This window comes from Lontra canadensis, unplaced genomic scaffold (assembly GCF_010015895.1).
Source record: "Lontra canadensis isolate GAN:19392208 unplaced genomic scaffold, GSC_riverotter_1.0 scaffold1, whole genome shotgun sequence".
NCBI lineage: Eukaryota > Metazoa > Chordata > Mammalia > Carnivora > Mustelidae > Lontra > Lontra canadensis.
The window spans coordinates 27,038,757-27,056,766 of record NW_022630995.1 but is presented as its reverse complement, the minus strand read 5'-3'; the positions used below and the strand labels follow the sequence as shown (position 1 = coordinate 27,056,766).

Below are 18,010 nucleotides of genomic sequence, written 5' to 3'. Positions count from 1 at the left end.
CTACTTAACGTGGGCCAGAATTTTAGACGTAACACCCTAAATAAGGTAAATGAAACGTGAAGGCAAAATAAGAATAAGGAACACAAACTCTGCAGAAAGAAAGCTTCTTACCTGCTTTAGAACTTCAACTAAAACTAAACAAAAAATGAAATCTACTGCTAAGTCTCTCCTTTCAAGAAGATAATCTCTTTCACGTTGCTGTTCATCCCTGCAACAAGAACCCCAAATTAGGATTGCATTTAAGACCATATATTTTAAAATAGCTATTGGTTAACAGTTTGGTTATTTACTGAGCTCCTCGTATGTATGGTGTCCTACAGCTACTGATAGTTCAAGTTGTTTTTAAATTACCCAACGTCTGTATGCTCTCGTTTTCTTTCTCGTGTTGGGTATTTTGTACAGTATTGATAAACACGTCGCTATTGTATCTGTCAGAAATTAAACCCATTCTAAAGGAATCAGTTAAGGAAAATACTTTAAATCTTATTTAGAAAATCTAACATTACTCTGTATTTGATTAGTATTTTTTTTTTAATTAAGAACTGAAACAAAAATAATAACTTTTCTGATGAAAATATAGTGCCGGGAAACTTTCTGCGTATCTAATGTGAAAAATCACAGATGGCATCAACTAAAACCTAATTCCGAACTATGGATCATCTCTTGAACCCAGATGGATGTTTTATGCAAAGCCAACACCTCCCTGGCAAATTTGAAGGAGGGGAAGAGAAATTCGGGGACTTGAGCAACAGGGAGAGTCTCACGGTATCGTAATACAGGGTTTGGCAGTCCTCCTGTATCACAATTGCTTCCATCACAAGCCATATGAACTGGACCTTCTTTGAATATTTTAACTTCTTCTAGAACCATTAAAGGTCCTCACCGAACTACTGAAATGGCGCTCCTGAAATTCATTGGACTATCCCAGTGATCGGTAACATGGAGTTCCATCGACTTTAACTGGTACCTTCCCCTGATTTACACTTAAGTATGGACTATGCTTTGCTTTCATTATCAGTTTCATAACAAAAGTAGTCCATGTTTTTGCTCAGACATCAAACAATACCAGTCTTTGGTTGAGAACACTAACGCCCCCTTCATTGAAAGCATTTCAATTCTAGGTAGAGGAGTAGAAAATGAGCCCCTTACCCCTTAGACTTTGTGCTGGATCGAGGCCTGTACTCATAGGATTCATCTTCAGTTCCATTCTGGCGTCTGTACCAGTCAAACAAGGTGCGAAGTAAGGAAGGGAGACAGTGCTCTGCTACTGAGCTCATAGAGCTTATCAACTGAAAACACAAGATGTCACCAGAAGTTAAAACACATCATCGAGGTATCATACTCCTAACTTTATTAGCCATCATTTGGAAATGACTGATATTTCTAAGATGAACTGAATACTTCAAATGCAATAAACTTGTCTTTTTTTTTTTTTAAGATTTTATTTATTTATTTGACAGAGATCACAAGTAGGCAGAGAGGCAGGCAGAGAGAGGAGAGGAAGCAGGCTCCCTGCTGGGCAGAAAGCCCGACGCAGGGCTCGATCCCAGGATCCTGGACTCATGACCTGAGCCAAAGGCAGAGGCTTTAGCCCACTGAGCCACCCAGGTGCCCCAATAAAAGTGTTTTAAAATAAAAATAAGAATTAGGGGTTTATCCAAGTAACAAAGTGGGCTAAGCTGTCCACCTTTTTCCTGCCTTTATATACTACTCACGTGTGTAAAAACATGACCCTTAGTAACATCTCTGGTTATACAGAAGGATACCTGTGGGGGAAGTGGTATGCGTATCATGAGAAAACCACACCTGCCTCCTTCCCCCGGCCTGTTCCTGCTCCATGCTCATGTGAACAAAAGGTTGGAAATATTGCCACTAGAATGAATGAAGAGATGAAGAATGGAGAAGACTGTGTTATGTGAGAAGTGTATGAGAGTAAACTTTGTGTCACTCTACCGCAGAATGGAGAGTTATAACTGCATTTATTAATTTGTGACACCCACACAAGAACGTATTGGAAACGTGCTGTAACAAGCTTTTAAAGCTTAGGATATGCAAGAGGACAGCGTAAAGATAAACGTAGTGGGATGAACAAATGTCGTTCAATTTGAGGCATCCCGGAAACCATCCAAATTCTAGGTGAATGCCAGATGCATTTCACGAATGAACCCAGCATTCCTGCAGTGGCAGTAAGAGGCACACCAGCTATCATTAGCAAGCAGTGCCTAAGGTCACTCTTCATCTGAAGGATCTCAAGCAAAAAATCGCTCTGCATAGGAATTTCCATATCTGATGCTACTCATTGCTCGTAAAATTAATACTTCAAAGTATACAGTCAAACATGCTTTATTTTGTTTTTCTTAACTAAAAAATGATGGGTTACAGGAATATTCAAGTCTTGTTCAGGTCCAGGATTATAGAAAGTGTCAGTTAAAGAAGATAGATCGGTACCTTCAGGAATTAAACCTTTAATTTTCTTAATTCATATAACTTTAAAATGTACCTCATCCAAGGAAACAGAAAAGAATAAAACAGTTTATTTGATTGTATAAGCTCTTCTTCTCTTTTTCATTATCTCTGCCTTCCTCTAGTCATACTTTTACTTATAATTAACCATAATTTGACAGGTAATGGTTTCTAATATAGAAAATTAAAGTAAAAACAAGATTCTAATTTTATTTAACTAATTTTTCGTATTTGTATTTTATAAACAATAAAGATAACTCAAAGCAAATACTTTTAATATCTAAAGAAGGAACAATAAAATACCATCTACTATTTTAAGTATATATTAAAATAGTTTCTCCCACACCTGTTTTTTATTGGGGGGGGAAACAAAATTGAACTATGGGGCATAACCATTTAAAGTTTTATTAATAGTTTACATTAAAAAATGGAAATATTCCTTAAAATACTTTAATAGAATTTCAAATTCTGACTATACATTTATTCATTAGTGGATTTAAGATCTAAATAATCCAAATATCTTTAAAATAATATATTAGTAACAGATAAAATTAATTATTGTAATAATTAGAACCTTTTATAGTAACACTGAGATTTGGTGAGCATTATATAAAGTGATCATAACGTTACTTTAACAGAAACTAGGCTTCCTATCTATGGTTTCTTCTTAGGTCAATGGCTACTCACTAAGTGGCGTATCCTTCAGAATCCCCCAGGGATCTATTGTAAAATACAGGTGCTGGAGCCCTGCTCTTGGTAACTCTGATTCAGAACTGGGCTAGAGTCCAGAAACGCAATATGCTGTTAAGTCTCTACCAGGTAATTGTAGCCAGTCATCTTTATCTAGTCGATGAGATGAACATGAACATAAATTTCTGTTTTCTAGATACATAATTATGAGAAAAGTAGTACAGGAATACTAGAAACAAATAGCTAATCTGGGTTATTGGTTTTTGCAAACAATATATAACAAAATAATTCTTGAATGAACATAATTATGACAAAAATAACACTTGATCAAACATTTAATCTCAGCAAGAGGAAAGAATTAACATCCTAGGAATACTGCACTCAATTTTAAATATTAATGTTTTATTTTAAGGTTCTGATAGCCCCAAAGAGACAAAACCAAACATTAAAAGGTAAAATATTATGGGGTACCTGGGTGGCTCAGTAGGTTAAGTGTCTGACTCTAGATTTTGGCTCAGGTCATGATCTCAGGGCTGTGACACAGAGCTCCATATCGGGCTCCACACTGGGCACTGAGCCTGCTTAGGATTCTCTCTCTCCCTCTGCCCCTTACCCACCACTTTCTCTCCCTCTCTTTAAAAAAAAAAAAAAAAAAGTAAAATATTATTATGTAAAAATTTTATGAATTGGTACACAAGATTTGAGGTATGTAACTGGAAACATTTAAAGAAAATTTCAAAGGACACAGTAAAGAGATTACCAATGAAAAGTAAAAAGTTTTCAGATGCTAAATGACAGAAACTGGGGTGCCTGGGTGGCTCAGTCAATTAAGCATCTGCCTTCAGCTCAGGTCATAATCCCAGGGTTCTGGGATCAAGACCTACATCAGGCTCCTTGTTCAGTAGGGGGCTTCCTTCTCCCTTTCCCTTTCCTATTCTCCCTGCTTACACTCTCTCTCTCTCTCTCTCTGTATCAAATAAATAAAATCTTAAAATAGTAAATAAATAAATGACAGAAACCAATCAAGTTCACAGATCATTCTATGAACTATAAAGGTCATAGTTCAAAACTCCTTTTATTTGTTAAAAAACAAACTACCAATTTCAGACTGAATCTAATGTGTATATAAAGGTTCACTAAACAAAATAAAACAATTTCTTAATATTGGATTTATTTGGACCAGACTGTTAGAATAAACATTTTCCTTTGGAGAAAAAATATCCCCCCAAAATTGGCATACCTGGTCAAACTGAAGATCTTCACCTCTTTGAAGAGATCTAGACAATGGCTTCTCCTATGGTTTAAAAAAAAAAAAGAAAGTATATATACAAAATATTAGAAATCTTATATATGAAAAGCAGATTCATGAGTTGGTTGTGTTTTTGTTTTCATTTGTAATTAGATTTATTTTAAACAAAGCTAAGACTCTCTCTCTCTCTCTCACACACACACACACACACACGCTACTAAATACATAGACTACCTTTAAAAAAAAAAGAAAGAAATATGTGTTTGCACATGGGGCAAGAAATTGGACAGTTAGAATAAAGGGATGGTTGGGGGCTCGGGATGGAAAGTTGTTACTACATAGATTTTTGTACCATTTGAAATTGCGTATCACAGAAGCCAAGGGAAAAGAGTACTACATAAAGAGCAAGTGAGATACTGACAGTGAAACATGATACTTTCATGAGGTGACCTTTCAGTATGGTTGCTTCCTATTAATTTAATCTTCCAATTTAGTGTTGTGTCTTCCTTCAGCACACAACAGTACTGGAATTTTTTTTTAACTTTCCATTTGTTCTGTTCATTTATTTGCTGAAAAAACACATACTGAGTTCCTACTATGAGCAAGCAACATCTGTGACCCAAAGAGGGCTCAGAGGACTCACTATGGAAAGCTTAGACCCTTTACCCTTCACCCAGTGGGCCTGGGGGACGTAACTGATAGTAAACTCTCTACCCTCTCACCTGCATGCGCACTCTTCTTTGCTTGTATGAAGAAATGACTCAAAAGAGGTCAGTCCAGATCAGTGTCTAAAGTTAGTATAGACAGAGTGTCATGGCGGGGCACCTGGGTGGCTCAGTCAGTTAAACACCCCACTCTTGATTTTGGCTCAGGTCATGATCTCAGGGTCATGAGCTCCAGCCTCATGTCAAGATTCTCTCTCTCTTCCCCCACTCTCTCCCTCTCTGGAAGGATGGAAGGATGGATGGATGGATGGATGGATGGATGGATGGAAGGAAGGAAGGATGGATGGATGGATGGATGGATGACATTGGGACATAAAGGGGCCTCCACCCAGTAGAAAACAAAGGAGTGAAAGAATGGGCTGTGATACTACGTTGCAATGGTTTGAGAGGAAGAGGGAGCAAAGTAAATCCTAGACAGACAGAAATTTTGATCGACACTGGACACTATGATGGTTAATTTTATGTTACAGGGCACCCTGTGATAGCATTTTCTGGGTTTGCCTGTGAGGATGTTTTGGGATGAGATTAACATCTGAATTGGTGAACTGAGTCAAGCAAGTAGATTCAGACTCCCTTATGTGGGTGGACTTCAGCCAACAGGCTGAAAGCCCGAGATGAGCCAAAATGGTGACCCTTCCTGGAGTAAGATGGACTCCTCCTGCCTGACTACACTGAGCTGGAGCATCAGGCTAGCCCAGCCCTACCACTTTTCCCATATCAAACTGAAACAGGAGCTCTTCTTGGACTGGCTTTCAGGCTGGAGCTCACACCAACTGCTCTCCTGGGTCCCCCGCCTGCCCACTGCAGACCTAGGGACTTCTCAGCCTCTAGGATCATGTGAGCCAATGCCTTCCAATAAATATCTTTTTATACACACACACACACACACACACACACACACGCATGCACGCACACACACAACCTATTGGTTATGTTTCTCCGGAGAATCCTAGTAAAAACATCATTTCTGATTTAATTTCCTCTTTGATCCAAAGAGAATATGCCCCAGGGTGAGTGGGGGGTAATGTGTTCCACATTTATAAAAAGCACATAAAGGGACATTAACTAAGCAGTCAAAAATAAGAAATAACATCAAAGTACAACAATGGGGAATTTGGGTCAAAAAATCATGATATAGCTACACATTAGAGTAGTGACAGGTAGAACTAAATTGGTAGATTGGGAAAATGTTCTCAATGTATTAATTAAATTAGAGAATAACAGATTTAATTCTCCTATAAAAGGATAAAATGCATATATGGTGGTATTATACATAAAAATACATTTAAAGCTCTAGAAACATATTTACCACACCTTAGTAATAAAAACAGAATAACAGGTTGTTTTGTGGTTGAACAATTAGTTTACATTTATTTTCTTTATTTTGTACAAAGAATGTAAATTACTTCCTCTCATTCTTAAACTTGAGGGTTGTTCTTGAGTTTCCCATGCTTGGTGGTAATCCAGCAAATTCATTCAATTTTAGAACAATGTAGGGTACAACCACGAAAGTTATGGTTATAGAACAGACGTGTTTTAAAATATGAGAAAAAAACAATGTAACTAAACAAAATCATGAATTATGAAGAAGTGATTTAATTTCCTCATTTTCAAATCTAGTTGTCACTAAACCTCCATGTACACATCTGTTTATTTCTTTACATTTAGCTTCAAAGATCTTTTGTTTTTTTTTTAAGATTTTATTTATTTATTTTACAGAGAGACAGCGAGCATGAGCAGGGACAGCGGCAGAGGGAGAAGGAGAAGCAGGCTCCCCACCGAACAGGGAGCCCAATGCGGAACTTGATCCCAGGACCCCAGGATCATGACCTGAGCTGAAGGCACACGCTTAACCAACTGAGCCACCCAGGTGCCCCGACTTTAAAGATCTCTCAAGAACTATTTTTTCTATAAAAGAAAATGTTACCTGAAATTCAGAAGTTAAATCATTCTAGTTTGTTTCTTTTTGTTCTGTTTAATTCAAACAAAATTTGTAACATAGTGAGTTTAAATTAAGATAGCATAAATTAAGTGTGATCCCTTCTGTGCGTCTTCCTACCTACTTGCCTTGCTGGCAACCCCACATACCCTTACCTAACTTACTCACTGAATACAGGAGACAGCTAGGATTATATTCAAATACACCATGGCTGTTTTGTTGAGATTTTTAGGATGATTTTCTAAACTTCTCTATGTTAGGCTTTTTTATTGAATTTTAAATACATATTAAACATGTACCAAAGAAAAACAAACATCCTTCTTTGAAAAAAATGAGAATTTAGAAATATGTATATTTTGAAGTTTCTTTATCTGGTAGAGTCCTATCACTTTCTGGCATTCATGGCTAATCTTGATGGAAATACATCCGCAAGTATATTTGCCAGTGAAATTTTAAAAACTCCCAGTCTGGCTATCAGTGCAACCTGTTTCTAACTAATTTAAATGAGATCAGGAAAGTGCCTGAATTCTGGGGCACTTTACCTTCTTAGTAAGGACAGGTTTTTGGCGTGTCCTTGGTACTTGGGCCTTCACAGGCTAAGCGCACTTGGGTGATCATCTTGCGGGACAAGTTCTGTATTTCAAAAACCAACCTAGACATCATTTATATCCAACACGATGATTCTGCACAACCATATGGATGATACCAATTAGCTCTAAAATTTCAGTAAAACACAAAGTCCTATAGCAGTTCCATAGAACACCATTTCTAAAAGTATCTAGAAGTTTGAAAAATAGTGAGCTAAAGGGCCTCTACTATCCTCATATGAACTATTTAAGATGAGAGGTTGGGGGAGAGAGTAAGTGGCTTCTTCGCACTCATTTAATCCCCTTTTACACTCTGTCTAAAGGTCTTCAGTGATATCTTGAGGACTGCTGACCTAAGTGGTTTATTACTCAAATAACTTGTTTATACACTAGAGTAATGGCCAAGCACAATGGAGAGCTTTTCAGAAACAAAATGTTGTTTCATATTAACATATTTTATTTCTCAACAAGCTCATGCTTCCTCAAAGATTTGACATCCTCCCTGAGCTTTCCCTAAACCAAGAAATGGAAGTAGACTATTTTTCCCATAAGAAGAACTCAGAAATGATTTTTGAATGCAAAAGGATACTCAAGCTACCGTAAGTAAAAAAACATAAAACAAGTGTACTGTACTAAATAGAAATTAGTAACCAAGAACTCTGTACTAACCTCTCAATTTAAGCATAGGGTGATTGAGGACACCCTTATCATTGCGGAAGCAGTTGGGGTGTCTTCCAATAAGACATTTTAAAAAGATACACCCTTGAAAAATGTTTATAGCATAAGCAACCCATTATAACAACAAAAAAGAATAGAAATTATTCTCTATCTTCATGCACGTACGCAAAGCCTTTTGTGCAAGAATGTTTACCATATTTTTTTTTACCATATTTTTTTAAAGTAGCCCTAAATTAAGGTAATTCCCAAACTGACTATCAATAGAGACTAGTAAAAAACATCATGTTACATTCTTTTATCAAAATAATATTGAACAGGGATGCCTGGGTGGCTCAGTGGCTTAAGCCTCTGCCTTTGGCTCAGGTCATGATCTCGGGGTCTTGGTATCGAGCCCCGCATCGGGCTCTCTGCTCTTCAAGGAACCTGCTTCTCCCTCTCTCTCTGCCTGCCTTTCTGCCTTCTTGTGGTCTCTCTTTCGCTCTGTCAAATAAATAAATAAAATCTTTTTTAAAAATTAATAAAACAATATTGAACTATTAAATTTTTAAAAAAGGAAAAAAATAATATTGAACTACTAAAAAGAATGAGGCAAATTTATACAGGCTAATGCAGGATAATCTCCAATTTACTTTGTTCAAAATATGTAAGTACAGAAATACACACACACAAACACACACATATAAAACCTCCCATCTGTGCTTTAAAAAAAGGTGGCAAAAAAGGTTAGAAATAAAAAAAATTTTTAAAAAAGGTGGCAGATGCTACAGAGATGGATAACAGACATGGAAAATGATAGACTACAAACTGTGGGCAGTGTTTATCTTGATATAGAATACAAGTAAGAGTCCTTACTCTTGTTATATGAAATTTAGAACTATTTCCACTTTTTATAATGTCATTATTTCATAATAATATTAAAAACACAATGAGGGGCGCCTGGGTGGTTCAGTCGGTTGTGCTACCAACTCTTAAGTGCAGCCCAGGTCATGCACCTCGGGGTCGCACAACAGAGTCCTGTAGTGGGCTCTACACCCAGCGGGGAGTCTGCTTGGGATTCTCTCTCCCTCTCTCTATGCCCCCGCCCAAATAAATAAATCAATAAATAAATCTTAAAAAAAAAAAAGGAAAGAAAAAAAGAAAAAAATCTAAAGATCGAATATTCTAAGGTTCCCAATCTTTATGTTCTAATTTGATTCTTTAAGTAGCACATATGTACCAAGAGCAGCATGTAGCCTGCAGGGACAGCAAGAGCATTTACTGAAAAGATTCTGGTAGTGTTAACAATGATGTGGAAATACCTCAATAATTTGCAATTAAAGAGAGCAGGCTTAACACACACACAGCCTCCATTCTTTCCTAAAACCCGACCAAGACAACAGTAAAAGAATTTTTAGAAGACTTAAAAATTAAAAACAAAGGGTAGAGAGAATGAGAGAGACAGTAAAGCCCAACCAAGACATTTCAGCCAACAAGAGTGCGTCCTAAGTAGGCAAGGGGGAAAGTTGGGTGTCTATTCTCCACGCAGCCACTCACTCGTTCACCTGAATTATTTACTGAGTGTACGGTATGCCAGGCACAGTTCTAGGCTCTAGAGACACAACCATGAGCAAAATGGAAAATAATCCTCATCCTCATGAAGCTAAAAGTCTAATGAGAGAACCAACTAAAATGTCTATTCTCTTAGATAGATTTCAGGATAGGAGGCTGGAATGCAGGGTGAGATTTTAGACAGAAGGACGACGGAGAAGATGACATTTGAGTCACAACAGGGGGAAAGTGGGTGAGCTTGCCACACAGGGTGGAGAAAGATAATCCCGTTAGTACTTTGCAATTCCTGTGGATTTGGAGAACTTCAGTGCTCTGAAAGTATAGGTAAAGGTGGAGTCAAAAACAAGAGGGCTGGTTGAAGGATTAAGGAAAACTGAGACCCTCCCTTTCCTTCCCTTCACCAGCTCTGTCTTTCCACCTTCCCCACGGAACAGTTGTCCTTCTCAGGACAGGGCGAAACAGAAGTGCTGACTGGTGGACGCTACAGTCGAAGACGAGATAACACACTGAAGACAGGGAGCTCAAGTAAACATCTATGTACCAAATACCAACAAACCCAGTTATCTTCAGCCTCGAGACCCCTAGGTCATCAGCTAAAGCCTCCCATCTGGGGTACTTGAAGGACCTTCCCTAGGGACCCTGACAGACCCCAGAAACAGACCTGACATTGATGATTCATTCAGATGACTACACACTGAAGACCACAGTCAAAAAGGCCTACCCACCCAGGTTTCTGGTCTGTTTTATGCCGTGGTTGTAAAATAGAACAAATTACAACAGGCATACATGTAAGGAGAAGGCAAAACTTTTAGAAGAAACAGATCATATGAGGAGAAATTTTTTTTTATTACATATATGTACTTAATATTCTCAAAAAAAAAAAAATACTGGCTATTTCGAAGCTGTAAAAATGCTGGGCCTAAACCAAATGAAGTCTAAATGAGCAGGTGATTGGTTAAAGCCTTTTTTCTTATCTTCTTTTCTAGTCACTGGCAATCTAAAAGATTAACAGATAAGCTAGAGCATGCCTGGATCATTAACCAAGAATTGATCCACCTCCTTTCAGTGGGGAAGAGACCTAAGGTACTGGATTGTGGTTTGCAAGCTGCAATTTCAATCAGTGATCGCCTTCCTTCCCCAATCTTCCCCCTAAAATGAAAATGAAGTTGTGGCTAAAAATCAAGCTCCACTAATTTTATTATGGCTTCCAATATGAGAATGAGAAGGCCAGGTCTCTCATTTAGTGGTAGATTAACTCTTTTAGCAAAATCCCTTCACATCTGTGCTTCTACGTTTTTATATAACTTTCTGTCCGACTGATGATGAGACATGCTAGTATCCTTTTATGTAACAATCCATGGATGCTAGTTTCTTTGAAGTGAGCCTGCAAGAGTTGCATTCAAGAACTCAAGAGGCTCATATTAGATAGTTGTTTTTACTAAAATAAAAATACTGAATAATAGGTGGAGTGTTTTTTAAAAGTGTTGTGCAAGTTGAAAGTTGCTGAAGCCAGGGGTGCCTGGCTGGCTCAGTCGGTGGAAGGTGTAACTCTTGATATCAGGGTTGTGAGTTTGAGCCCCATAAATGAAATCACGATAAACAAATTTGAAGCTATAATATCAACACTGTCAGAGTATTAGATTAAATGTATCATTGTCTAATCTTTTTTAAAGATTAGATTAAAATTTTTGAAAAAAAATTTTTAAATTTATTCTGGGGGGGGGCAGGGGAGGAGCAGAAGGAGAGGGACAAAGCAGACGCCACCCTGTGCCCAGAGCCAAATGTGGGGCTCGTTCCCAGGACCCTGAGATCATGACCTGAGCCAAAACCATGAGTCGGATGCTTAACAGACTTTGTCCTTGGTTGCTACAGTCCATTACACTGGGGGTTTCCTGGTATGTCAGGAAGAATAAGCAGGGAGTGTTTCTTCTAAGTACAATGGTGGGGTAAAAACATCAATTTTCTGATGGAAACCTCACCACTGTTCACCAAGTTTTATAATCTCAGACTACATAGCAGATGTCTCCTTAATTAGCTACTAAATTACAGAATAAAATATAGTCAGCATCAGACTGTTAAAAACGAACTATTAAAAGCTATGGCTAGAATAAGGATATTATATTTTGTTAGAGAACAAAGGGTACACGACACAGTGATGTTTTGTAAGGCTAAAGTCAAGTTAAAATACAACTCATCAACCCCACCTTCTACTGGGCATCTACCACCACAGGCAGGACTATAAAAAAAGGCAAAGGAGACCTGGGTCCTGGTATCAAGCAGCTCACGTCAGAGGAGATAAACACATAAGCAATTAACAGGACAATGTCAGAATCTAGGAGTATGAAAAATTATGATGATAAGACGAAGATTCGTACAGGTTGAAGAGAATCACTGTGAGAAAGGGAACATGTGGGAAGTCTGGAAGGATGAGTAGAGGCTTAAAATAGAGAAGAGTTAAGAGTATTTTGGATCAAGAGAAAAAGGAAGAACACACCAGGACAAAAGAATATATAGAGGATATGTTAAGTGTCATAGGAGACATGAGGGTAAGAGAGTCACGAGACATTATACAAATTGTAATAAGACTGTGAAGAGGCCAGAATGACCCACCAAGAACTTGAATTCATTCCACGGCAACAAAAAGTCAGCAAGATTTTTAAAGGAAAAAGGTAATAGTATTTGTTTTAGATGAAGCAAAGTCTGGTGAGAGCAAGACAAATGGAAAGGTGACAAACCGCTTACTTACTGGTTATTGCAATGACCTACCACGAGCGAAGCTGACCCTGAGCTAGGATAGTGACCACGGCATTGGAAGAAAAAGAAAGGAGGAAGATATAAAATCACCATTTTATAAACTCAAATTAGGTAATTTCAGCCATATTTTCTTGTAACACTTTCACTCTCAAGAACTTTGTATGTCAAAATTAAACTTCCTTTAACATATAATATTTAAGAGCTGACAGGACCATACCACATGTTGCTATTTATTAAATATTTTATAAAATAATAAATAAATATTTTATAAAATAGGTGGAGTGGTTTTTAAAAGTGCTGTGCAAGTTGAAAGTTGCTGAAGCCAGGGGTGCCTGGCTGGCTCAGTCGGTGGAAGGTGTAACTCTTGATATCAGGGTTGTGAGTTTGAGCCCCATGTTGGGAAAAGAGATGACTTAAAAATCAAAATCCTTAGGGGTGCCTGGATGGCTCAATCAGTTAAGCATCTGCCTTCAGCTCAGGCTATGATCTTGAGGTCCTGGAATTGAGCCCCTTAAGGTGCTCCCTGCTCAGCAGGGGTCTGCTTCTCCCTTTCCCTCTGTCCCTCCCACCACTTGTGCTCACTCTCTCTCTCTTTTATTTATATAAAGAAATAAAATCTTTAAAAAATAAATAAATAGGGGGCACCTGGGTGGCTCAGTGGGTTAAGCATCTGCCTCCAGCTCAGGTCATGATTTCAGGGTCCTGGGATCGAGCCCCGTATCGGGCTCTCTGCTCAGCGGAGAGCCTGCTTCTCCCTCACTCTCTGCCTGCCTCTCTGCCAAATAAATAAATAAACTCTAAAATAAGTAAATAAATAAATAAATAAAATCTTAAAAAACAAAAAAAACTAAAAAACAAGGAAAGAAAGAAAGCTGTTGAAGCAAGGCAATGGGTCTTAGAAGGTTCATTACACTATAATCTATACTTTTATATATAACTTGAAATTTTTCATAAACATTTTTCTTTTTTTCAGGTTTACTGAGATAGAACTGACAAATGTAACTATAATGTGTTTGAAGTGTCCAATGTGATGATTTGGTGTATGTACACATTGAGTTAATTAACATATCAATCACTTTACATATTTACCTTTTTTGGGGGGGTGAGAACATTTAAGGTCTACTCTCAGCAAATTTCAAGTTTATAATACAGTATTATCAACTAGTGACCATATTCCAAAATCTTTTTTAACGTTTCTTTTTTTTTTTAAAGTGGTTCCCTTTCTTACTGTATGTCAGTTAAACAAGCTACTGTAGCATACTATAGAGTTAATTCACAGACCACCGATGAAGAAAATAACACTTTATAGATTAAGCACATCAATAATCAAACCTCATAACCATTAATTCATATCTACAAGTCCTTATAAACCTTGTTTCTAAGGGGGAACTTTATATACCTGCTGTAAATGTATACGCACCGATCAAAACAAAATCATTAATGTGGTACATAGAAAGCAACTGTGGAATGATTTAAATGGAATTCAGTGAGCTGGCGTTTTAAAACATATATTGTGGCTAATGCTCTCTTATATATTATTATTTACCGGACCCCAAACACTTTTTGCGGAGCTGCTTTCTTCACAGTAGTTTCTTCTCTACTTAAAGACAGCAAGAAACTCGCTTGCAGGCATGTCAGACCCATTCACATCCCTTTGCAATCTTAGCCATGTTACTTTTCTCAGTGAAGTACGACTTAAGAACGCAGAACATTACCTCCTTCAACTTCCCACCCTTCTTAGATTATCACCTGTTCTCTCCTCTGTTCCTTTCCCCACTTCCTTCCTAGGCAGGAAGTACAGCAAAGTGAGTAAGTATACAGACTCTGAAGCCATTACTGTGCCTAACTTCTCATTCTGCCATTCCGTGGCTTTGAGCTTCAGGCAAGGAGCAAACCCCTGGGGTCTCAGATCGCTGGTGAAAACCTATCCCTAACCCAGTTGCGTAAGGAGTAAGTAAATTCCAGCGGTGACATACCCCACCTCCATCTTCATTGTGACCATCCTAATTTTAACTGACACTGTGGTCTTGATACATCACAGATCCAACCCCTTCAAACTCCCAAAGGTAGTTCCTAAAGTTGTATCACCCTACTAAAACTGTTCTCGGGCTGTTTAATTCCCAAGTCCAGTAACTTCTCTCACTGTTCATTGTACTCTTTCCCTCCATATCATTTGACAATAATAATGCCATTCTACACTCTCTCTTGATCATCATCTGCTCTCTTGGCTTTACCACTCTCTCTCATAGATGATGCCAAAATCTCTATTTCCGGTCATCATTTATGGTCACTGACAAAGAATTCCCAGCTACCAATAAAGTAATTCCACGTGGTTTACATTACCAGTATCTCGAGCTTATCATTCACACAAGAAAAATTATCTTATTCTCCTTTCCTACCCCAATAACATTCTCGTGTTCTTTAATCTAATATTGTCTCTTCTAACATGTCAAAGAACTTTTAACCTTCACTTTCCCTTGAAACACCTACTCCTGTTTGTTGAGTTCTACTAATTCTGTTATCCTACTCTCTTCTTCAACCACGCCACTGTTAATGCCCTAATTCAAGACTCTTTTCATTCCAGCCTGAATTATATACAAATTATATACTAAACAGTAGTCTCTGCCTTTAAAGACTGTATTTTTTAAGTAATCTCAACACCCAACATGGGGCTCAAACTCACTACCCAGAGATTAAGTCATATGCTGTACCCACTGAGCCAGCCAGGCACCCCCCCACCCTCTGCTTTTAATCTCTTCTCCCTATGAGTGTCCACTGTATTATCTATCACAACAGCCTTGACAGCCCTTCAGAATCCGACTCAAATATTTGTTTTCATTCTTTCTCTTCCTTCCTCTTTACTGTAAGCTCTAATCACATGGAGCTTCTCAGAACGCTTAAGTTTGCCTCATGCATGCACTCTATGTCTAAAAATAAGTTTACAGTTTTATTATAAGTTTGGCGACTGCCGTATCATCAACTTGCAGAATATTCTAGATTTTCCTTTATTTTCTCTTGTGTTTTTATCTGGTCTCAACAATTCCTGTTGGTAAAATCCATTTTTGTTCTCTAGTGACTTGCAGTGACTTAACAAGGTCCAGTCTAAAGTCATTACAGCTTTGTAGATCATCACTTTACTAATCTATCTCTTAATTTTTAGACTTTATTTTTTTAGAGCAGTTTTAGGTTCACAGCAAAACTGAGTGGAAGGTACAGATTTCCCATATATCCCATCCCACACTGGCCTAGCCTCCCCACCAGAGTGGTACATTTGTTATTACAGATGAAACTCCAATGACAACTTCCTAATCATCCAAGTTCTATAATTGACATTACAGTCCACTCTTGGCGTTGTACGTTCCGTGCGTATGGGCAAACGTATGATGACATGTGTCCACCACTGCAGTATCACACAGACTATTTTCACTGCCCTAAAAATCCTCCTCCTTCTGCCTCTTCAACCCTCCACCCCCAGCTCCTGTCCCCAGTGGTCATTTTACCGTCTTCATAGTTTGGCCTTTTTAAGAATGTCACAAGGTTGGGACTCTACAGTATGCAGCCTTTTTAGATTGGCTTCCTTTAATTCTTTTTCTAGTACATTATTTCCTTTGGAAACTTTGTATTATAATTGTTCATGCAAAAGTTAAGAACATATTTCAGATTTATAGATCAGCTCTACTCACCAAGGGTTCAGCCATTACAACCTCAATTTTCTTTTCAGCCTGAACAGCAAATTCTGCGAAGAGGCTCTTGATGACATATTCACCAGGCTTGACATCTGGGTCAATCGTAATGCTTGACATGATGATATTCTTTTTTCCCAAAGTGGAATGAAAGTTGGAGGAAGCACAGTACTTATTCACTTTGCTGACTGGTGCTGAAGCTAAAAATAAAAGAAACAAAAGAACTCTAATGATCAACACCAGGATGAGACCCACCGTGACCGCCCTATTTAATATGCTTCCTGTCCCTAATCTCCCAATCTGTATGATCATACTCTATTTTTCTTTATTACACTTGCTACATTCTCACAAACTGCCCAACTGTAATTTAGTTATGTGTTGTTTATTAGGTACTGTTCTTCTTTTGACCCTACTAATGTGAATTTCCTAAAAACAGGGATTTTCTTGTCTTTTTTGTTCACTCAATAAATCCCAAGTGCCTAGAACAATGCTTAGCATATACTGGGTATATAATAAATACATACTAATTTATCAATTCTAAACAAAGTGATGTGCAATGAAGGAAATATAACAGATGGGAATAAAGGAAATACGATTAGTTAGGGCACTGAAAGATACTATTTGGGAAAGCATGACTGGGAAAAGGCCTCACTGAAGAAGCAACATTTGAACTCATCTGGATAGCAAAAAAGAGGCAGCAAGACAAAGCACCAGGAACAGAAAGCGCTAAACTGAGTGAGCATGTTTGATAAACAGAAAGGAGACCAGTGTGGCTGGAGCTTAAGGGAGGAAGCCGGGGTGACGGGCAATTTCAGACAAGGTCAAAATCATTAGTCAGGGATTTAGAACTTTGTAGGAAAATCAGATTTTATTCTCAGTGTAATTAAAATTCAGTGGAAAGTATTAACTTGGAGAGGGATAGGATCTTGCTTCTCTTCAAAGATTTCTCCAGCTCCTCCAGAGAATGGACTGGAAGGTGGCGTGGGTGCTCAGGGATGCTACTACACAGGCCCAGGTGGGACAATACTAGCTCAGGGTAAGAGGATGGAATGCACAGGAGAGAAGGAAAGGACTTGACATTTGTTACGTGTTAGTGAATCTGGCATCAAGGTGAAGTAAAGGAACTGGCAATGACTTGTAAGATTTTTATTGCTATCTTTCAAAGGACAGTGGTGCCATGTCCTCAGATAGGGATGTCCCAGTGCCTGCCCCAGCTGGGGTACAAAAAGAGCACACGTCGACTGCTACAGGCTCTTTATCATCACAGGTTTTGTCCTCTTGACTGCTGGGCCTCCTATCTTCACTTTATCCAGTCACCTCGGTCTTTCAGCTGGCTGTGTAACACAGACCCTTCCCTTCCCAAACTTCAGCTCACGTCACTGTGGCCTAGATATTCACTGAAAACCTGCAAATTTGTACTTTTCTACCCCAACCTGATCTCCAGGTAATGCCCTTGCATAAGGTGTCCCCAAAGCAAACCCATCCATGAAAACATGAAACATGCTGAATTTCTGTATGTGTGTACATAATTATGGGGCAAATTTATTCTAAATACATACTCTCCAAACCAATAAACTGTTCTGTCAAAAAAGCAAACAAACCCAACCCTACTATACCATAGTGTGCCAAAATAAATAAAAGTGACGCATGATAACGCCAAAAGAAAATTCTAGAAAGTAATGCAAAATACAAAT

The 18,010-nt window shown here is 38.2% G+C and overlaps 1 protein-coding gene across 12 annotated transcripts in view; it reads right to left on the bottom strand.

Annotated features, from left to right (window-relative positions):
• The window catches only part of FRYL (FRY like transcription coactivator), a 260,625-nt gene that overhangs the window by 124,703 nt on the left and 117,912 nt on the right, over positions 1–18,010 (bottom strand). For all 12 annotated transcript variants that reach the window (XM_032852083.1, XM_032852119.1, XM_032852093.1 and 9 more), the window contains 4 exons: positions 16,317–16,516; positions 4,394–4,447; positions 1,150–1,289; positions 112–208 (listed from right to left, as the gene is read on the bottom strand). In XM_032852083.1, the coding sequence (XP_032707974.1) occupies positions 112–208; positions 1,150–1,289; positions 4,394–4,447; positions 16,317–16,436 (411 nt within the window). In that variant the 5' untranslated portion in view covers positions 16,437–16,516. The remainder of the gene's footprint in view (positions 1–111; positions 209–1,149; positions 1,290–4,393; positions 4,448–16,316; positions 16,517–18,010) is intronic.